This window comes from Moschus berezovskii, chromosome 14 (assembly GCF_049115385.1).
Source record: "Moschus berezovskii isolate FMDL1 chromosome 14, NW_MosBer_1.0, whole genome shotgun sequence".
In the NCBI taxonomy this organism is placed as follows: domain Eukaryota; kingdom Metazoa; phylum Chordata; class Mammalia; order Artiodactyla; family Moschidae; genus Moschus; species Moschus berezovskii.
In genome coordinates, this window is record NC_142473.1 from 70,043,828 (window position 1) to 70,066,894 (window position 23,067).

At 42.4% G+C, this 23,067-nt stretch overlaps 1 protein-coding gene across 15 annotated transcripts in view; it reads left to right on the top strand.

Annotated features, from left to right (window-relative positions):
* CD44 (CD44 molecule (IN blood group)) overlaps positions 1-18,677 on the top strand; it is a 91,792-nt gene extending 73,115 nt beyond the window's left edge. For 10 of the 15 annotated variants that reach the window (XM_088843242.1, XM_088843243.1, XM_055423835.2 and 7 more), the window contains 5 exons: positions 152-346; positions 3,038-3,103; positions 7,505-7,576; positions 9,568-9,646; positions 18,333-18,677. In XM_088843242.1, the coding sequence (XP_088699368.1) occupies positions 152-346; positions 3,038-3,103; positions 7,505-7,576; positions 9,568-9,646; positions 18,333-18,537 (617 nt within the window). In that variant the 3' untranslated portion in view covers positions 18,538-18,677. The remainder of the gene's footprint in view (positions 1-151; positions 347-3,037; positions 3,104-7,504; positions 7,577-9,567; positions 9,647-18,332) is intronic. The other 5 variants (XM_088843244.1, XM_088843249.1, XM_088843251.1 and 2 more) reach the window with 1 other exon arrangement.
* The last annotated feature ends 4,390 nt before the right edge of the window (positions 18,678-23,067 follow it).

Genomic DNA, 23,067 nt, shown 5'->3' on the forward strand with positions numbered 1-23,067 from the left:
TCAGTAGGGTGACAAACTGCACTGTCTTTTGCTCCATGTTCACAAATAACAAGTGAAAAGTTTTTGCAGCAATTGCACATGCTGAAGACAAGCATGTTTTGGGTGGTGGTCTTAGAAATGTGGGTTTACCGTTGATTCCACCTCCACACAGATAGGAACGATGGCAGAAGAGGTGGAAATCTTCCTGAAGATGCAACTACTTCAGTGGAAGGTTACACTTATTCTCCAGACACAAATGAATACACAGCCCTCACCCCAGTGACCCCTGCTAAGACTGGGTCCCCTGGAGTTACTGAAGTTACTGTTGTTGGAGATTCCACCTCTAAGGCTGATCTTACTTTACCAGGTAATTTGGCCATTTGATATCTGGTTTGCTTTCTCTATAAGAAGAAACAACACAAACTTTCATATAGTAAAGAATGTCTTCTCTGTGTAGACTGTAATTAGATTGATTTGTGTCATGGGAATGGCTTTCATCACAGGTCATCATCCTAATGCAGTAGATTTACTTTAGATGAATAATGCTTTTATTTACCTATGTAATTTCCATTTATTTTTTGTGACTTGGTTGTTATGGTAGAATTTCCTTCTTTGTCTTATTCCTGACCTTGTGATATATTTAATTGAACCATATGAAATCGACATTTTTGTAAGTAAAAGTAGTCAAGTATCAGTTTCATTTGATTCAGCTAATGTATGCTGCTTATGTAAGGTTTTACCCAACTTGTGAATAATTTCCCTACACTAATATCTTTGCTCTGAAATTATTCTTTTATTGGTGATAGATTGGTGAATTTTATTTTTGGTGAAGGGCTTATGGATACCTCTTCTAATTATGGTGTACACTTAAAACTTTATGATTTAATCTACATTATGACTAGCTACCCTTTCTCAGACAGAGAGGCCTGGCATGCTTCAGTTCATGGGGTCGCAAAGAGTTGGACACGACTGAGCGACTGAACTGAACTGACCCTTTCTCTTGTGAGAGCAAAGAGTTGATCAAAGATGACTTATTCAATTAAGTTACACGTGGACCTAGCCATTCTTCCCGCTTCTACTTGTGTTTCTCTGTTTGCATTAAGAAACTAATATTGAAGAAGAGGGAACTGAAAAATACTTACCCTGGCTAAGAAACTAAAATTGAGCTCTCTCTTCCTGGTGCCAGATATTTTAAGTGTTCTTACTATTCAACCATTAAGGAATATTAAAGATCCATTATTTTAAACATATATATGTATGTAGTAGCACTTGTCTTTTCCTACCCCATGCCCCCTCAAATGAACAATAAATCTCATGAGAACTCAACATATAAAACAGATGACAGGTGTGATGCTGTGACTGTTGTGCGACAGAATGCCATGTGCTTGGCCTCTGTCCTAGAGCCCACATGCTTGGGCTGCCCATCTCAGGGCTTCAAGGGAGACAGTTTTAAAAAATCCTGACCTCAACAGTATTGGCACGACAAAGCCCCTTTACACCTGCTAGTTCTTTATTCAGCGTGGTTCTGCCCTCAGTTATTAAAAATTCCAAGTAGCCGTGTCAGTATTCTTCTGGAGAAATGAATTTTAGAGCACTGCCTGGTTTCTTTTGGCAAAATAGGGCCCTTTATGCAGACGAGTGAATTTAAATGGCAATTTTAATAGTTACAGTAGCCTCAAAGGATTACATAGCCTATTAATTAGTAAATAAAATGCTTTCTACGAAATCGATATTTACATACCCTGATTCCTTCTGCTTTCTGCAGCGGTACAGACAGATTTTCCATAGTTCTCCATGGATTAGATAATCTATCATCCTTGAATTTCTTCCAGAATACTCAGATAAGGCTAATTTCTTCCCATATATTTTTTTCTCCGTCTTTTTGCTTAATGTTAAGAATGAAAACATCCTTAATCGTAGTGGTTGTGGCCTTGGTGGTGATGGAGGTGGTGGTGGTGAGAAAGATGGTGGTGGTGGTGGTGGAGGTGGAGGTGGTATTGAGTGCTTTGGTGTCAGCATTTCAGCAAATGTTGTTTTCAGTTTTTCTAACCATCAGCCAAGAAACAAAGCAATCTATTTCCTCCATACAATTGTGTAAGAGATTACAGGTCGCCTATCTCCACTTTCCCTAAATAAGGACATTGTGAAGATCAGATTACTGCGTATTCCTTAGAGGAATGTTTCATAATGGGTGACCATAGCCATTTTATGAACTTGTTCCATTTTGCTTCAAAATTCCATTATAATTTTAGGAAATGTGTGGGGAGGAGGGGGAGGAACCAGTGTTTCCATATGCTGAACCTGAGATTTGACCTGTGGATCTAAATTTTAGCAGTTCATGAACTTGTTTCAATGTAAAGCCTTCTGGTGATGGATGTTTGAGAAGATGGGGTTATATTATCTCTTGGTGTTGAAAATAGAGATTTAAGTTTTTGGAAAATATGGTTTGAAATATATTCTAATAACCAAGTACACCTTAGCCACATGTTAGTTATCTCCCCATATCTTTTTCACTTATTTTCAGACTTTATTTTCTCTAAATTGAATTGACTTTTCTTTTTGAATCCTTACTGATTCAACCCCAAGAGACTGTTGAACAGACAAAACATTTCTCAATTTCCTGCCTCAGAGAAATCTCTTTAAATGCCCCATGCCCTAAGCCACAGAGTACATGCATTCAATGATCACATCTATCATAATTCAAAGCATATAATTGTTATGTCAAAGACACAGTATCAGATCCCAACCTCAGACTTGCCAAGACATCAGAGTATTTTTGGTAGAGTTACAATTTGGGGGTTTCTACTAAAGCCACACTTCCTATGGTCATCCTTACTGGTCTGTGCTGTCCCAGTTTTTAAAATTTTGATTGAAGCTCTAACCCACTCATCAGTGGATGAAGCAATGAACAATAATTCATATCATGGACCCATTCATTATTTTTGGTTACCTTTAAAAGACTTTGCCATGGGCTTTATGAAAATGCACAGGTGAGGAAGCCCAGATGGTAATGTAACTGAACATATGATATTGAACCTCCCTCCGTTTTTCCTTACAGGAGACTACGGCTCATCCCGTGACCCCAGTGGAAGGTCCTATACAACTCACGCATCCGAATCAGCTGGTGAGTTTGAGCTGCTTTTAGTCGTTTACTGTTACCATCATGGAACCTGCTAATCATTAATGACGTATGAACCAGTGTCTCCCCAGAAGTGGTTCTCCTACATTGTTTGCATGCATCACAGTCACGGGGAGAACTTATTAAACTACACTGCTGGGCCCCGTCCTTAAACGTCTCTGCTTCGGTAGGAGTGGAGTGAAGCCTGAGCATTTGTGTTTCTAGTAATTTCTCTGGTGATGCTGATTCTGCTCAGACACGGACTCCACTTTGAGGATGACTGCTTTCGAGAAAATTCTTCCATCTGAAAAAAATCAGGAAGAATTCAAGCAGGTGCTCAGTTTAACACTGCATTTTACCAGGGTGATTAAGAACATAGATTTTGGAGAAAGAGTGGCCTGGGTTTGATTCCAGCTCCTTCACATGCCAACAAGGGACCTTGTTTAAAGGATCTGAGATTTGATTTCCTAACCAAAAAAGAAAGAGTGGCCTGGGTTTGATTCCTGCTCCTTCACATGCCAACGAGGGACCTTGTTTAAAGGATCTGAGATTTGATTTCCTAACCAAAAAAATTGGGATGATAATAATTGTCACGGGGCATTGTTTTAAAGGGCATTCCCAGTGGCTCAGTGGATGAAGTATCTGCCTGCGATGCCGGAGACCCAGGAGACTCAGGCTCAATCCCTGGGTCAGGAAGATCCCCTGGAGGAGGAAATGGCAATCCACTCCAGTATTTTTGCCAAGAAAATCCCATGGATACAGTCCATGGGATCACAAAGAGTCGAAAGTGACTGAGCACGCACACACATGCACATACTGTTTTAAAGACTAAATGACGTGTACTTGTAAAGTCTTTAGCGTAATTCCTCTGCCCAGCGCACATGGCATAATAACCAGCCTTTACTGAGGATGTGCTGGTGGCATCGTTCTGAATACTTCACACGTGTTAGGTTGGACCATCTGAAACTGCCATTTCTGTAGATCAACAGTCAGTATCAGTGATTCCCTATATTTCATCTTTTATGTTCTCATTTAATTATGTCAGTAATTGTATTATCCCAGTATTACAAATGAGGAAACTAAGGCTCAGAGAGGCTAAGCAGCATGACTGAGTTGACTTGGTAGAGTTGAATGGTGGAGCCAGGTTTCAAGCCCAGGGATCTTGTGTTGCCTCTCAGAAGCATGATCTGGAGAAATACCCTGTAATGACCATCATTACTGCTATAATTACTGTAACAATCACGCCTCTAGAAATATCACTCCAGGCAGCAAAAGTCTGCCATGAGGCAGGTTGACTTGTCTTCACTATTGTTGGGGCTCCTGAAAGGTTCTGCTGGTGCTATCTCACTGTGGTCTCCCTGATTATTGCCAGCCCAGGTGACCCCATGCCAACCAAGTAACCCCATATGAACTATTGTCCTTCCCTTCCTTCCCAGCTGGGAGTAGGGTTGCCTTAAAGCTTGAAGGTTCACGCCCTTACAGCAAATAGGGAAATGGATATTTACATGGTGGCTTTAGTAATAACCTATCCTGTAAGAGCACAGAGATGTAGGAGCCCAGCAGAAATGCTTCTAAAATAAAGACAGAAGTCCCAGGCTTTCTGGGGGCCTTGGGTGAGGCATTTAACCTTTTCCAGTTTCAATTTATTAGTAAAAATGGAGATCAGGACATAGGCCTCTGTTACCTCCTAGAGCTCTTGTGAAGAGCATGCTGTATTAAAAATATGAAAATGTTTTGAAAATTATATGGAGTTATTACTATAAGGAGGTGCTCTCTAGCTTTTGGGTTTGTTTTTGGGGCGTTGCTCTTTAAAATCAAGTGATGCCACTCCAAGCATGGTCCCTGGACCAGTGGCAGGGACATCACCTAATAGCTTGCTGGAAATGTGGACTCCCCGGACTACTGAATCAAGAACTGCATTTTATCCAGGCCTACCCCACCCTGCCCCCGCTATGCAGTTTGTATGTGCTTTAAAGTTTGAGAAGCACTATTTAGACTTTTTCCTCACAGTGCGAGCCACCTGTGCACGTTTCTCAGATTGGATCTCACCTCCCAACTGCCTTGTCAAGCATCCCTCTTTGCAGAACTTACTTCCCCAACCTGCCCTACCCCGGCTGGATTTGCAGAGCTCTGGGGTGCAAGACCAGGCCTGCTGGGTCTCATTCGTCTTCTCCGGCTCTTTCTTGAAGTGAGAATCAGGTGGGCGGGGCTTAGTCTCTCATGTTTGCCTCCTAAGCAGGTGTGTATTGTTCAAATGCAGGGTTTCATCTGGTTGTGCACACACCCAGATCTTTCCTTGCTGGGAGCACTTTTTATGAAAATCAAAATAAAGAGATGACCCATTGATGGCCTCCCGTTCAAATATCAAAGGCTGCTGTGAATCAGAGACAGACCAGTGAAAGTGGCTGAATGTCTTGGGTGGTTTTCAAGGCAAAGATCTTTAGTTTAGACAGCTAGTATCCCATGACCTGTTCAGGGGAACTTCTGCCAATAAGGACCAAGGCCTCTGGGAGGCAGCTAGAGGAGGCCCCTTGGATTCCTTCTGATTGATAGAAGGCACTGTCAAGATGGCCTGCTGAAACAGCCAGATGTCCAATAGAATTTGTTTTGCTCCATTTTGAGTTTAACTAGTACATTGAATTGCATAAACAGGAGCCATTCTACTCAAAATAACCACAGCCATCGAAATTTCAGAGTTTACCACGCACAATCAAAAATTTGACTCTAAGAAAAGGCTATTTAACTTCTGCCCATCTTCATGGGGTCACAAAGAGTCGGACACGACTGAGCAACGGATCGATAACAACATCTTCATTCATTGATTAGCCAAACAGACTTCCTGGTTTTTTTTCTTCCCTGGGAACCTTTCAGGATTCTGCAGTGGGTTCCCATTGGGTAGGGGAAAAGAGTTCATTTTAGTGGGAATTTTTCACATTTTGTTTTGAAACAGTGGAGGAAGCATAACACACATACACACACACGCATGTGCGCGCACACACACACACACACACACACGCGCACACACACACACACATCCAAACCTTTCATTTGGGTGAGTCTCTTCACAAAATGCCTAGGAAGTTTCATTTAAAACATGATTCCTCCCTCATTGTGATGAACCTCCTGTTCTGACTTGTAAATTCTTTATCCTGTGATTCTTCCTGCTTCCTTCCAGTTTGGATTCTTTGTCTCCTTATTTGGTTTTGTAGCAGCAGAGAATGTTGTCTTCTAAGAAGTGCGTGTTTTGAGAATATAGACATATTAGCAGGTGCTGTCCTTAGGGTAATTTTTCACAAAGAGAAGGGACATTGCCCACCCCACCCTACCCTGAATCCTTTTTTTTTTCTTAATATTTATGAGTATTGAAGATGTTGGACGTAATTTTTAGATTTGCTTTGAACTACCTGAAGCATTTTAATTCCCTGGGGATCTTGTTAAAATGAAGATTCTGAGGTTTGGGATGAAACCTGAGGCTGTGTATTACCAGCAAGCTCCCACAGTGTTGTTACTGGTCTAGGGTAGCAAGGTCCTAAATTAAAAATAGAGAATTGAATGTTACCAAATGTAAGACTGTACTGCTTATTGTACAACAGGCAAATAAATCAAGAGATGAGTTGTTGGAGCAAGGATTAGTGACTTTATTCAGAAAGCCAGCAAAGATGGTGGACTGGTGTCCCAAAGAACCATCTTGCTTGAGTTAGAATTCAGGATTCTTTTATACTAACAGGGACATAAGTGAAATCAAACTTTTCCTGATTTCCATCAGGCTTGTTAATTTCTTCCTTCCTATAGTCATTCACAGGTGGGGCTTGTCAGGATGCTTCCTATGAACTCGACCAAGATATTTTAGCTTAATGCTCATTCCCTGGAAGGCAGGGTTCCCACAGATGGGCCACTATGTATAATTTAAGCTTATAGATAGCATTTCTTTAATGATTAGCTGGTAATAGAAACAAAGGTTCTTCCCTATTACAGTAACTGCACACAATTACCATTCTTGTTCACTTCTTTAAACCTCTATAAAATGATGATGAAGCAGATTCCATTATTACCCCCATCTTATGAGTGAGAAAGCAGACCTGGGGAGGGATGACTTGTCCCAGCAGATATTACTGGTGACAGACAGAGGTAGGACTTGAGTCCAGGGCTATCCTGAACACTGCATAGTACTACTGCTGAGAATTCTCATACTCTTGTTGGAAATGACATTTCTAAACCTTACCCTTAATCAAACCAAGCTTTTCTGGAGAGATATTTCTTTCATACAACACATAATGGATGTCTGTGGCTTGGATCTATAGCTTTGCAGTGATGTAGCGTGTAGAGTTTGGTTTTATGTGTTGCTCGGTAAGAAACTCCTGGTTACACGTTCCAGACTTTGTTGAGAGATGTTTTTTTTCTCTTTAGGACACTCAAGTGGGAGTGAAGAACATGGAGCCAACACAACCTCAGGTCCTATGCGGAATCCTCAAATTCCAGGTGAGTTTTGAGCTGTGAAGGAAAAAAAGGGCTGAAAGCAGGTCTCTCTGAATGTCACAGAAAGGGAAGAAGAGACCCGTTGGAAAGCACACCCTTCTACACGTCTGCCCTTGAACCTGGTGGCGCCTCTCTGTGAACTCAGGGGCGGATGACAGTACCGCAGCCTCTTGAGAAAGAGAGAAACCTTTCCATCTGCTTTGGTCCCATAGATTGGCTGAGCTCATGTTCGGACCTGTCCCTGGTCTGTCCCAAGGAAGTGCCTTGTTAGTTACTAAAGCTCCCTCCCCAAGTGAGTGACCTTCCTATCTCAGGGGATAGGAACTTCAGACCAGTTCCCTCTCTATTTCCGGGATTGAGGGTGGATGTGTAACTTTCTCCTCACGTTGCAGAAGATGGCGAAATACAAGAGTCATGTGTGTTGGGTGGAGTGGAAATATTCTTCTGGTCCCCAAACTGCTTTTTCTCGAGGGACAATCTTTACTGATTCAGAGAGAGGAGAGTTTCAGAATATGGTGAGAGGGCTGGGCCACCTGGATTCCTTAAGCAACACGATTGAAGGCATTTGAGGCAAACGCTTTCTTTGACTTAGACTCCAAACTGGACATTTGTAAAGTGGGATCACAATTAAGGAAGGTTTTTCCTAGGGAAGAGCGTGGTGTGGCCTGTGTCCCCTTGCCTCGGCTTACCTGAGCAGAGCATGTAGAGTCGGGGGAGTGGACTAAGGGGGTGGGTGGGATGCAGTTTGCTATAATCAGGCACCAGGATTTTCCCCAGCTCTAGTGAGAGTGAGTGTGGAGTATCTTAGGGCTAGACCCATGGGGAAAGAACAGAAATGATACCTTCCTGTCAGCCTCCACGTCTCCTGACTCCACCTCCCTCCCCAAACTCATCTAACCAGGGAGGGGTCAGGCTGAGGCAGTACCGGGCAGGAAATCAGAGGAAAATGAAGATTCTCAAGAATAGCCAGTGAATGACTTCACATCTTTCTTATTCTTTCAGCTTCAGTTCATTGCATGGATATACAATCTGCTTTGCTCTTGAGTTTATTCATATTGTCAAGTTATATTTTAATCCTACTACAGCTTGGTTTTAAAAACATGTATGTAACATTTTATTGGTTTACAAGTGATACACTGATTATTGGAGGCATTTTCGAAAATACTGCTGGACAAAAGGGTAAAAATATAATTCCCTTGTTTTCTACCTCACCATCCAGAGTGCCATGGTAATCATTTTCATGTATGTCCTTTCTGTTATTTTTCTATCTGATTTCTATACAAACATAATTTGACACAGTTTAGTAAACTCATTCCCAATTGGCTGGTTACAGCTTTCCAATGTCATTAAGGAGTCTTCCTCTGTATCTTAGTACACAATACAATGGGTGGACCCTCATTCATTTAACCAATCCCTTATTGTTGAGTAGTAGATGGTTTCCAATTTTTATAAATAGCACAGTAAGAAACATCTTTATAGCCAAGTCTGAGGTCCTCTATTCCTAGAAGTATAATTAATGGATCAAAGGCTGTACATTTTGAAGGATTTTGACAAATTTTCCAAATGACCCTCCTGACCTCTCCACAGGGATGTCATTTCTGCCACCCACTAGTATATGACCTCCATTTTTGTTCCTTAATAAAATGTAATGCGAATGCTGTCATATAGAAAAGGAATGATACTTTTAAGGAACATTCTCTTAATTTATGTAATGATCTCACACCAAAGGCATCTATAGGTTTTACAGTTCATTCTATGCTTTTTGGAAATGTGTGTCTCCTGGGGGAACTTGGAAATCTTGACTGATCGTAAGGTATGATGAACAGGCCTGTTAGACAAAGGCCTATAGCAAATTGGTTCTTCCACTATTAGCTGACTATTGGCTAGACCTCTGGTTGGACCCATGTATAGAGCTGACTGTAGCTCTTGGTTGGACCAGGTCAGGTTATAAAGTGCATTCCCCAAGCTCATGCATGTCTTTGGCTTCCCACCAGAATGGCTGATCATCTTGGCATCTCTCCTGGCCTTGGCTTTGATTCTCGCGGTTTGCATCGCTGTCAACAGTAGGAGAAGGTAAGGCGATGCTCCTCAAGGCCTTAACTTTGAAAGGGCATCATTTAAACTTAGGCTGTAAAACTGCTAAGCATAAAATACAGGGTATAAGGATATATTGCACAACACAGGGAATATAGCCAATATTTTGTATTAACTTTATATGGAGTGTAATCTATAGAAATGTTGAATTACTATGTTGTATATGTGAGACTAATAGAATATTGTGAGTCAACTATACTTCAATTAAAAAAAAAACAACCCATAGGCAATATGTCCTTGCTACTTAGAGTGTAGCCCCTACAACCAGCAGCCTCTGCACTTTGGAAACTTGTCAGAAATTCTACATCTCAAGCCCTACCCTAGCCCCCTGTATCAGAGTCTGTGTTTTGATAAGACCCCAGGGATTCATGTAGACAGTACAGTTTAAGAAGCTCTGTTCTGGTATATTCTTTAGAGAAGGGAGACTGTGATTCTTTGGACATCTGCTTTTAAATTGGTCTTTTGTGGGTCTTAATTTTGGGGTATGTGATGAAAGTTGTGCAATATCTTACCAGGAAGACATGAAATAGTAAACTCATTCATTGATTCATTGGACTTCCCTGGTGGCTGAGATAGTGAAGAGTCTGCTGCAGTGCAGGAGACCCGGGTTCAATCCCTGGGTCAGAAAGATCCCCTAGAGGAGGGCATGGCAACTCACTCCAATATTCTTGCTTGGAAAATCCCTTGGATAGAGGAGTCTTATGGGTCACAATCCATCTGGTCACAGAGAGTCAGACAGGACTCAGAGACTAACACTTTCACATTGATTCATTGAACAAATATTTATCAAGTGTCTTCATAGAGCACAAAAATGCTGTAAAGAGATTCAAGGATTGGCCCTTTAGCCTGTCTGAGGTCCCTAGAAACCTCTAGAAGGCTTACCTAAAGCAGGCATTGGGTTTGTTGGTTGTTTTTTGTTTTCTGCTTTCTGAAAGCTGTCATCAAAAGGATTCAGGTTATGGCCTAGGAAGAGTTCCCTGAGACTGAGATATAGGAGACAGTGAAGAATTTTCCATGGAAAGTCTGAAAAAAGACAGTCACCTCTCTAGAACTAGCATGTGGGTTGTTTTCATATCATCAGACATCTCTTCTCTCCCTCCCTCAACCAAGGCCTGTTGTTTTGGAATGATATACCTGCATATACCTGATTGAGCTGTGACCAGCCTCTAGAAATAACGCAGCCTTTAAAATGAAGCAAAGGAAAACAGTAATTCTAGCATCAGAGAAAATGAACTTTCATAGGAGTACTCCAGAAATATAGCTCTAAATTTCAAGATACTCTAAAGATGCACAATTTTTCTCCAAAAAAAATGCAGAAGAACATCAAACTTTTTGTAAATGTCCCTTTAGGTTTCTTCTTATAAAGCAAAAAAAATCTTATTTCCAAGTGGGGCCACATTTATTGTGTCATTAGATCATCAAACAGATCAGAAAATGCCCCTCCATTTGGGAAAAGACCTGGAGGAAATTCTAGAATCTTTCTTGTTGACTCTTGGAAAGCCAAGGAACAGCTAATTCCATTGCTGTGTATGGCTCATGCAGTATCTTTCCTTTTTGGAGGAAATCAAATAATGTCATTTTACATTCATATAAATTAATGAAAGTGCTTTTAAAGTCAGATAAATGTGTTGCTATCTGTAAAACAAAAAGAAATTCAGCCAATTGCATAAGGAACAAAAACTAGGAAAAGAAATCTGAAAGACCTCCTAAAAATCTCCCTTGACTAAATGGAAAGAGATTTTTTTTTAGCTGAATTTAAATAACATGACTTAGGGAGCCCTTACAAAGAGTCTTTATACTTTCCTTCAGCCTCTGTGCTTTTTTCGTAGATGATTTTTGTTCAATTAAATATGAGTTTCCTATTGTTGGAAATCAGTCCTTTTATTCCAGGCCCTAAAATGTCCCATTTCTGCTCACATATACAGCCTATAAGCTCTGTACATGTCACCATAGAAACATTGGCCTCAGATGCTCTCAACGTGGGGGAGAACTCGGAGAAGTGTCTCAGCTGTCCCCCGAGCAGCTGGAGTCCCTGCAGTGTGACTGGTTAGCTCGTGTGTTGCTTCCCATCATGTCAGCAGCATAAGCAGGCCCCCTTGTTTCCCCATCCCCTCCTCCCAATACCAAAGGTCACCCGGGCAACCGGCAAACAGGGGCACACAGGATCCGGTAGAGTGAGCGTCTCACGGGGAAAGTAGCTGCTCAGATGCTCTGAGTTACCATGTCCTGATTTGATAATCGAAAACAGATTTGCCACAGAGCTAAAGACTGATTAACGGCTGCAGAGGCCCTGGGAGGTACACTGTGATTCTAAAGTCACCAGCCCATTTCTAATCCTCTCAAAAGGCAAAGGCCTTTCTACTTGGAGCGTGGCACTCTACAGGGATACAGAATCCTATTTTCATCAAAGTTTGTCTGAAGATAAGAGGCCTCTACCAGGCATTCACTTATTCAGCAAATGTCTTTTGAGGGGCGGCTGTGAGGTCAGCACTCCAGAGGAGGAAGAGATGAAAACAAAAAGGGTGCCGTGCCTTCTCTGCACGACTCTTGAGGTTTTGTGGCAGTGTTGGCCTGTTCACTTTGAGTCAGCTATTGTTTATTGCCAACATACTCTGGGCCAGGCCTTGTTATGTGAGTTACGATTAAAAGATAGAAGTGGAAAGTCATTAACTACTGAAGTTGAGTAGTTCAGTTTCATCTTCATTGGGCTTCCATGAAGGAGTGATCTGTCAGTTCCATCGTCTTAAAGATGCCGATTTAGGGGTCCTGTAATTTCTCTCACCTTCCCCGTCCCTGTCATAGCCCACATTATTGCCTTTCCTCCTGTTCTTTTTATAACCAGAGTCCTTGAATTGCACCTTTCCAGTGGAAATCAGAACTTTATTCACTCTCTGTAATAGCCGACAGTTCTTTTAGGAGTCAGTTGGATTGGTAGATATGGGGTGAGGCTGAAGAGAAGAAGTTAGAGGCCTTTCTCCTTAAAGAATGTATCAGATTTGTGTGAAGAGGAGAGAGAAAGCTTCACAGAAGAGAAATGATTAAGGAATGTTTCTGTATTGATTGTGCAGAAAAGGCACTTGCCCACTTGCACTGTCATGGCAATAATCATCCTGTCTTTTTGACTTCCCTGGTGGCTCAGATGGTAAAGCGTCTGCCTACAATGCAGGAGACCCGGGTTCAATCCTGGGTCAGGAAGATCTCCTGGAGGAGGAAATGGCAACCCACTCCAGTATACTTGCCTGGAAAATCCCATGGGCAGAAGAGCCTGGTAGGCTATATTCCATGGGTTCGCAGAGAGTCAGACATGACTGAGCAACTTTCTTCTTTCTTCTTTATGCCCCAGAGGGCAGTCATGCACACTCAGCCTGGTGTGTCCCCTCCGTAAATCTCCATGACTTAGAAATGTCTTCCTTCTTTTAAGCTGCAGCCTAGTTCATTCTAATCTAAGCTCACCCAAACTCCTTCTGCCCTCTACAACAGAGCTGTCCAGTAGTACTTTCCGTGATGACAGAAGTGTTCCACGTTTGTGCTCTTATACAACCATTAACCACTTGTGGCTGCTGAGCACTCATAATGTGGCTAAGGAAACTTAAGTGAATTTTTGATTTTATTTCATTTGAATTAGTTTATATCCTATGGCTGGTGTCTACTGGATGGAATGGCAAAGCTTCAACACACTGTGAAATAGATCTCTAAATGTCTTTCAGGACTGTCAGGTAGATAAAACATAAGATCGGTCTTGTTTTCTGGGTTTTTTTTTTTTTTTTTGCTATTGATGTTTGTTTTTAAGGAAGGGGAGGAGGCCAGAATGATCCCTGTAGTAATGGATTAGAACTGACGACATCAGTATGAACTTAATATCAATACAGATGTTTACATATAGAATTATTTATTTTTATTTTTTGACCACGGCATGTGGGATCTTGCTTCCCAGTTGGCTCAGTGGTAAAGAATCCACCTGCCAAGCTGAAAACACAGGTTCGATTCCTGGGTTGGGAAGATCCCCCGGAGTTGGAAATAGCAACCTACTCCAGTATTATTGCTTGGGAAATTCCATGAACAGAAGAGCCTGGGGGACTACAGTCCACGGGGTCACAAAGAGTTGGACACGACTGAGGGACTAAACAGCAACATGTGGGATCTTAGTTCTCCAACCAGGGATTGAACCTGCAACCCCTGCTTTGGAAGCTCAGAGTCCCAACCACTGAACCACCAGGGAAGTCCCACGACCAGTTGTTAAGTTACCTTACCCCTTAACTTTTAAGATAAACTTCTCCATGCCCTAAAGAATATGTTTGCTGGCTTCTAAACCCCACACAGCCTGCCCACCCACTCCTGGCCAGGCTTCATTCTGGCAGCTTCCTCATCGTGAGGTCACTTGCGTCCTCAGCTGATGCCTGAGATTGAAGGGGAAAGGAGCTACAGGCAAGATGTGGCTCAATAAAGATCTCTGACCTTTAGAGTCAAGAAGTCTAAGCTGTAAATATTAGACTGTACTTCCTGCCATAACTAGCAGGGTAGCTTTGGGTGATATGCTTGACTTCTTGGACTCAGAAAAGAGATAGGCTGGATCACCTCTGAAGTCCCTTCAGCTCTAATGTTTCTTTTTAAATTCCTGTAACTAATAAAGAAAGAAAAAAAATTAGAGCTTGCTTTTTAAAAGTACTTATGAATTGCCTGGAGCACCAAATATTGGGCTGAGTTATTTATGAGCATCACCCTGCCCTCCTGAAAGAACTCAGACAGAAAACAGAGACACATAAATCCAGAGGGAAATGGGGGCAGGACCAAACCCAAGCACAACATTCCTCCGCCCTGCAGGTCTAATGTTACCCACTTTCAAAATCAGCTTCATTTAGGGTAATAATGTTAATCCCCACATCAGCCCCTTGCACAAACATTTATTTTATGATTATAAATCACTTTCCTGCACTGTGTTCATCCAACTTCTCAAGTACCCGTTTGGTGGATGAATGGAAATTAATAAGATACCTTTTCTCCAAAGACCATCTGATGCAAACTATTGGGTTGACCAAAAAGTTCATTCAGGTTTTTCTGTAAGATGTTCTGGGAAAAAACAAACAAACTTTTTTGCCAACCCCATATTATATATAAAATTGATAAATGACAAGGTCCTACTCTATAGCATAGGCAACTATATTTAATATCCTGTGATAAACCATAATGGGAAAGAACATGAAAAAGAATATATGTATGTGTGTGTATCAATTCAGTTCAGTTCAGTCGCTCAGTCGTGTCTGACTCTGCATCCCCATGGACTGTAGCACCCCAGGTCTCCCTGTTCATCACCAGCCCCCGGAGCTTACTCAAACTCATGTCCATTGAGTCAGTGATGCCATGCAACCACCTTATCCTCTGTCGTCCCCTTCTTCTCCCGCCTTCAATCTTTCCCAGCATCAGGGGCTTTTCAAATGAGTCAGTTCTTTGCATCAGGTGGCCAAAGTATTGGAGTTTCAGCTTCAGCATCAGTCCTTCCAATGAATATTCAGGACTGATCTCCTTTAGGATGGACTGCTTGGATCTCCTTGCAGTCCAAGGGACTCTCGAGAGTCTTCTCCAACACCACAGTTCAAAAGCATCAATTCTTCGGCACTCAGCTTTCTTTATAGTCCCAACTCTCACATCCATACATGACTAGTGGAAAAATCACAGCCTTCACTAGATGGACCTTTGTTGGCAAAGTAATGTCTCTGCTTTTTAATGTGCTGTCTAGGTTGGTCATCTTCCCTGGGTTGGGAAGATCCTCTGGAGAAGGAAATGGCAACCCACTCCAGTACTCTTGCCTGGAAAATCCCATGGATGGAGGAGCTACAGTCCATGGGGTCACAAAAAGTTGGACATGACTGACTGACTTCACAAGGTTGCTCACAACTTTTCTTCCAAGGAGTAAGCGTATTTTAATTTCATGGCTGCAGTCACCATCTACAGTAATTTTGGAGCCCAAAATAATAGTCTGCCACTGTTTCTCCATTTATCATGAAGCGATGTGACCGGATGCCATGATATTTGTTTTCTGAATGTTAAGCTTTAAACCAACTTTTTCACTCTCCTTTTTCACTTTCATCAAGAGGCTCTTTAGTTCTTCTTCACTTTCTGCCATAAGGGTGGTGTGTGTGTATAACTGAGGGTTTTCCAGGTGGGGCTAGTGGTAAAGAATCCACCTGCCAATGCAGGTAGATGTAAGAGATGCAGGTTCAGTCTCTGGGTTGGGAAGATCTGGAGAAAGGCATGGCAACCCACTCTAGTATTCTTGCCTGGAAAATCCCATGAACCGAGGAGCCTGGTGGGGTCGAAGAGTCAGACGGAACTGAAGTGACTTAGTACGCATGAGCGTGTATAACTGAATCACTCTGCTGTACAGCAGAAATTAACACAACGTTGTAAATCAGCTGTACTACAACAAAATTAAATTTAAACAAAAAACTGCAAAAGCAAAGACAAATAAGATAACCTTTGGTAATCTGAAAAAAACACAAGCAGCACCCACCTTTGGCCTTTTATAACATCTTCATCATAAATACAACAAGGGGAGTGGAGGTAGCAGAAGAAACAAACCAAACATTTTACATGGCCCTGGTTATACTAACAGTTACAGCAAGTGCTTCTTGAACATTCACTGTGTTTCGGATACTGTTCTAAGTGCTTATCCAAGGCCTCGATTTCCTTACTCTACATTGTTCAGAAGAGCAACAGATAAAATGATGGTAAACTCATGTATCCAGTGCCAGCCTCTGTTTCAAGGGATTTCCACAGTCTTGTGACACTGGTACTCTTGACAGCCTGGTGTTACAGATAAGAAAGCTGAGGCTCAGAGAAGTTAAGTGAGTTGCCCGAGGTTACACCTTGGTAAGGCCCTCAAACCAGGCCTTCCAAGCCCCTGCTCTTGTCTCTGTGGATTGCATCCATATGCCCAGCCCTACGGACCAACAGAGGTCAAGTGTCCTTCCTCCCACCCTCATCAAGAGTCATGCCAGAGGATACAGGATCAACCTATTCAGAAGGTATAATTTCTACTTCCCCAAACAAGTGATTAAAGTTTATGGCCTTGGCAGTTCCAGAGGGAATGGCCCATGATCATGAATAATAGAAGCTTTGTCTCTACAACTCCAAATATCCAGCGGCAAAGTGAACAATTCCGACTTCATACTTGTTCCAGGTCTCCAGATGGTTAGCAGCATGAATAAAGCAAGGGCGGCAGAGCCCAGGCATTTGGTCATAAAAGCCTATATTTGAATATTGACTCTGTCCCTCTTACTGGCTGTGTGACTTCAAGCTAGTTACTCAACCTTCCTGAGCCTCAGTTACCACTGCTGTATAATGGGAATAACAGCTGCTTTGTGAGATTATTGTAAAGATTGCATGAAATTACATGTAAAGTGCCTGACTTTCAGGAAGTGTCCAATAAATGCACATTTCCCCTCACTCCATTCCACTTGTAGTTGTGAGGGTTTGCACCTCTGCTTTTGTTTAAGCAGCATCTGACTTCTTGGTTTGCACTTTTGCTTTTGTTTAAGCAGCATCTGACTTCTTGATGTGTGGCAGTGATCATGTTACAGGAAAGAGGAAGCGTTGCTTCAGGCTGGGGCGGGGGTAAGGCAATGCCCTGACCCAGCAACAAGATCAAGGGCATGCACTTCTATAGAAGACCTTCTGCATTTGAATAATGTTATTGAGAAACCTTAAATAGTGAACGACTTGCCTTATGTAGTTAAACTTCCCGTATCTAAGGTTACACGGCAATGAACCCAAGGATAAGGGAAAAATCAGTGTGGCCTTATATCTTCCCTGGTGGCTCAGATGGTAAAGAATCTGCCTGCAATGCAGGGTTCGATCCCTGGGTCGGGAAGATCCCCTGGAGAAGGAAATGGCAACCCACTCCAGCATTCTTGCCTGGAGAATTCCATGGACAGAGGAGAGTGTTGGGCTAGAGTCCATGGAGTCATAAAGAGTCGGACATGACTGAGCAACTAACACTATACTTCTAGAAAAGCATTGCGTCATTCTTCTTGGTATTTGCAGTAAAAACCCTGACAACCCCAACAAAGTGTTGACTGGGAGAGGAAGTCACGGGACTTTCTTGAATACACAAATCAGAATGATTTACAGTTGTCCCGTTGATGGTTTATCTAAGCCTGCAGAAACAGCCAGAGTTTAACAGAGGCAAACATTTCCCTTACATGAAATGATGGAAGGAGAGTTAGAACTTGGGAGTCAGACACACCAGGGTTTGAATCCCAGTTCTCTTAGTACTTGTTGAATAACCTGGGGCAAGTGATGGAATTTTCCGAGCCCAAGATTTCTTTAGCTGTGATGGGGGATACAATGAGCACTGGCTTCCCATAGCTGTGACCACTTCAGGTCGCCCGTGAGGGTTTGCTAAATCCCAGACCCAGGTCCCCGCTCCTCGAGTTTTCTGATTCGGGATATCTGAGGTGGGCCTGAGAATTTGCATTTCTAACAAGTTTGCAAGTGATGCTTTGGCTACTGGTTCAAGGACTTTGCTTTGAAAGTGCTGATTGTTAAAAGTCATTAGGATGAAATATACTCAGATTGTCATAAACCATCGTGATGGTCGCATTAACTGTGACAGTGATGACAGAATCATCGAACCCACTTCTCTTACAATTTTTTTTTCAATTCTTAGGTGTGGGCAGAAGAAAAAGCTGGTGATAAACAGCGGGAATGGAACCATGGAGGAGAGAAAGCCCAGCGGACTCAATGGAGAAGCTAGCAAGTCTCAGGAGATGGTGCATTTGGTGAACAAGGGGTCGTCAGAGACCCCAGACCAGTTCATGACAGCAGACGAGACACGGAACCTGCAGAATGTGGATATGAAGATTGGGGTGTAACACCTACTTCGTGACCTTGGAAATAAGCCACCATTGGAGACACGACCATTACAGGGCGCTGGGACACTTCACAGATGCAATGTGCTACTGATTGTTTCATTGGGGATTTTTTTTTTTAGCATAAAATTTTCTATTCCTTTTTTGGGAGTTTTTTGTGTTTATTATTTAAAGTCAGATCCAGTTGATAAAAACAGCATTGCTTTCTGAAATGAGGGCCCAGTTAATAATCGGCAAGAATTGTACTGTTCTAGTCCTCACTGAGAAGTGTCTCACCTCCCTGAGGTGTGTGATGGGCAGCTTCTAACAAAAGCCACACGTCCATCTTCCTGATCTTCAACCTTCCCCTTCACCCCACCTGCCAGGGAACAGCCACCTGCTAAGGACATCCCCCAGGGCTAAGAGGGATTGGCCCCTGGGAGGAAATTTGAATGGGTCCATATTGCCCTTCCAGCAGCCCAATCCCTGGGCATTTCTTTCTAGTGGGGTTGGGTATGGGGGTGTACTGGTTACACATCCCCTTCTACAGACTCCTTGGAAAATTTTCAGATGCTTCACCCAAATGGTGAAGCTATTTATCTATAGTAAGCTATTTATCTGTGTTTTTGAAATATAAAACCCTGGAGGTCCTTTGATCAGTGATTTTTTTTTTTTTTTTGGTTACTTACCTGGTCAGAGGCATAAAAGGGTTTATGCTGATTCATAATAAACACCTGTACTTCTTCCACCTTAACCCTTTGTGCTGTGATCTTTCAGTTTCCTAACCAGCAAAGTCTGGGTCCCAGCAGCTCATCAGGAAGAGGTAAAGAGGTCCTCCTTGCAAGTCTTCATCTCAGAGCCACGAAGCCCCCACTCAGGCTCACTCACCCAAATCTCATAGAGGACCAGGGGAGACAGTATTGCTTCATTTCTGAGGTTCCAAAGGCATTCTATCCTGTCCTACAAGCAAAATTGTGAGAGGAGGAGCTTCAGCTGCTCTTATGTGTTAATGGCTGTATTCTTTCCCCTGAAAGGTGGTGAAAAGTCACGTTACATGGCATGACCTATTATTTGTGATGTTCCATGTCCTAGACCCTGATAGTGTTGTCCAGAAACAACACGGAAGTGCCTTCTGACCTTTTGTCATAAAAGGAGAGGCCAATAGAAGGGAAGGAGCACAGACAGTAGCCAACAGACTGGCACAAGTAGGGAAAGTGGGGTAGGGAGCAGTGCAGATCTGTTGGAGGATTTTCACGGCTGTGTTTGTATATATTTTTTCAAGCCAGTGGTCTCCATCCAAAGCAGTTACTACTCAGAGTTAACTTAAGTGGCTGGAGAATCCCTCAAAAGGTTATAGGGCTTCCCACCTTGGACTCATCACCAGATAAGCAGTCATATGGCCAAAGAAGAGAATAATGCCTTTATCTCCTGCTTGACAAGTCTTCAGCAGTCTTTATATATTAAAGTTCAGGAGACTCCGTTGGTCCTAAAACTTCCAAAGCCTGCTTGTAATAGAAGAAATTGAATCTATAAAAGTAAGGGGTTCTATAAACTGGGACCTCCTTCCTTAGGTCCCCAGAAAAAGTAATTTGTTCCCTAAACTGATTACACCTGAAAATGTTTCCCAGCCCAAATATGAAGAAGGGGGAGGAGAAGGAAGAGAGGAAAAAAAAAAAAGCAGTCCCATGTGAGTCAGGGCTGGGCTTACACCGAGAGTGGATTCTGAAGAATATGTCAGTGTTTAAAGGAGCGTTGCCGGCTTCCTGCTCATGCTGAAACTCGGCTCTCCCCATCCGCCCTCACAACCCCCTCCCCATCCTGGTCTTTGAAAGTTCCCTTTCTCTTCTGCGGATATCCTCAGTCAGCTCCATAGTTGGCAGTCCGCTGTTCTTTTTATTTTCAAGCCACACCATTGTTATTGCCGCTGTTTTCCAAGTACCCCCACTAGCCAGAGCTCTCCTGGGCTGCTGCAGACCCAGACAGGCTCATGCTCTTTAACTCAAATGCAACAAACCACGAAAGGGTCAGATTCAAGAAAGCCAGACCCAGCTCAACCTACCCCAGATTCTCTTTGGGGTCCTGGACAGTCATACAAGTCTCACAGCTAGGGAAGGTTTTCCAGCCCTTCTATACATTCCCATCAAGTAGGCTGAAATTTTGTTCAGTCGCTCAGTCGTATCCGACTCTTTGGACTGCATGAACTGCAGCATGCCGGGCCTCCCTGTTCATCATCTCCTGGAGCTTGCTCAAACTCATGTCCGTTGAGTCGGTGATGCCATCCAAGCATCTTATCCTCTGTTGTCCCCTTCTCCTGCCCTCAATCTATCTCAACATCAGGGTCGCATCTCAGGGTGTTTTCTAATGAGTTGCCTGTTTGCATCAGGTGGCCAAAGTGTTGGTAATTCAGCTTCAGCATCAGCCTTTCCAATGAATATTCAGGATTGATTTCCTTTAGGATGGACAGGTTTGACATCCTTGCAGTCCAAGGGACTCTCAAGAGTCTTCTCCAACACCACAGTTCAAAAGCATCAGTTCCACAGCACTTTAGCACTCACATCCATACACGACTACTAGAAAAACCATAGCTTTGACTAGACAGACCTTTGTTGGCAAAGTAATGTCTCTGCTTTTTAATATGCTGTCTAGTTTTGCCATTGCTTTTCTTCCAAGAAGCAAGTGTCTTTTAATTTCATGGCTGCAGTCACCATCTGCAGTGATTTTTCCATCAAGTAGGCTGAAATAGGAGACTTTTCTACTCTCTTTTGGAATTACATATGATCTTCCCTTTCGTTATTGTTGCCACTCCTCACTTGGATATAGCTCTGCGTTCTTAAGAAAGGAAAAGGGGAGGTCTAAAACTTTCATCCTGGGATACAATACCCCTGCAACATGACCTGTGCTCAGGGAATAGGATCTATCCCCTGCCACTTGAAATAAGGACGTAACTCCATGCCATTCCTACCAGTAGCTTGCCAGGTGGCCTGGGCTGGGTCTTAAACTGAGTATTATTGGTAAAAAAAAGGGGCCAGCATTTTATTATTTTGCAGAGCTTAGGAGAGCAAGGCTGATAGTTTTGCAAAGCTGAGGCCTTCGGGTGTAATTTTTCCTGAAAAACTACAAATCTTTTGTGTCTCCTGAGGGCTTCCTTCAAATTAGCATTAGGTGAAAAATAAGATGCGGCAAAAGATAGCTTCATATCCATATTTTGCAGATTCTAGCCTGGCAAGAGATTTCTCTAGCAGAACCTCTCAAGGAACTTTACATCAAGACCGTGACAGCTAGAATCAATCCATAGCCTCCACTGATTCAATATACCAGTACACAGCAGGGGAGCAGGAGACAGAAATCACTGATTTCTCTAGAAAGCAAAACGTACTTAAGAATAACACTCACCCTTATGTCACAGGAATGTCTTATTATAAACCACTTGTGTTGAATTTTTCAAGAATAGCTCATTGTTCATGCATGCATGATGGCCATTGTTAAACACTTTGATTTTTCACAGCACACCCTCAACTCTGATTTTCGTATATTTTTTAATGGACCAATAATAATGAGGAAAGCATGATATGCATATTACTCAGCTGGAAGCACTTATTGGAACATATTAAAAGGCTACTATTAAAAGGGTTAGTGGGTTAAAAGGGAAATGGACTCAGGAGCCTCTGATTTAAAGGGGTAGAAGGCCTAGAGGGGCAGAACTGTGATTATTTGGTTATTTGGGTAATTTAGATGCACAAAGCTAGAGATTTATGAGGTACTAAAGCTTCACACTCATTTTTTTCTAAAAAGAAACATTACATTAATTTCTAACACTTAAAACTCTTCTTTTGGAGAAAGTATAATTTTCCATTAAAAGTGTGTGGTCCACAAATTTCTAATTAAATGAGATAATGTAAAGTGTTAATTCTTTAAAAGCCAAGAACTTCCCTTGGCCTTCTAGTTAAATAAAGGAGAGAACATACTTACCTTCCTTCCCTCATGCAAGGCTCTAAAAAGACAATGAAGAGATATTGCAAAAAGACGTAAACCCACGGGGCCAAAGAGGATGGAGGAAGAGTCAATAATAGCAAAAATCTGAAGCTGGAAAGTGATGGTTCATTGATTACTGAGCAAATTGGGAAAAGCTGGATCCCAGGCCAGCAGGGGGGAAATTGAGAAGCAACCAGATTTGTGCAGCATAACTCTCAAAGTCATAAGATTTGGCAGCATTAGCTGTCTCTGGACATGGTGGAGAAGGTAGGGCTCAAATTAGGGAGATGGCTAAATGACTAAGTTGTTGAATGACTGTTCTTTCTCCATTCCAGCAAAAGACGGGAAGATTATTCTCTGAAGAGGTCAAAAAAGAGAGTGACTGTGGAGCAAAAAGACATACACAGTTGACATTAAAAGTATTTTTCTGGAAAGTGAAACTGTATGTAAGGAATGTCAGCCTTCCTAGACATTTTCCCCCAACCGGGCTCCCAGAATGCTGGTAGCCAAGCATATACAATATGCTCCAGGCAAAACTCAGTCTTCCTGAGGAATCTGATAAACTTCAGAGAAAACCAAAGG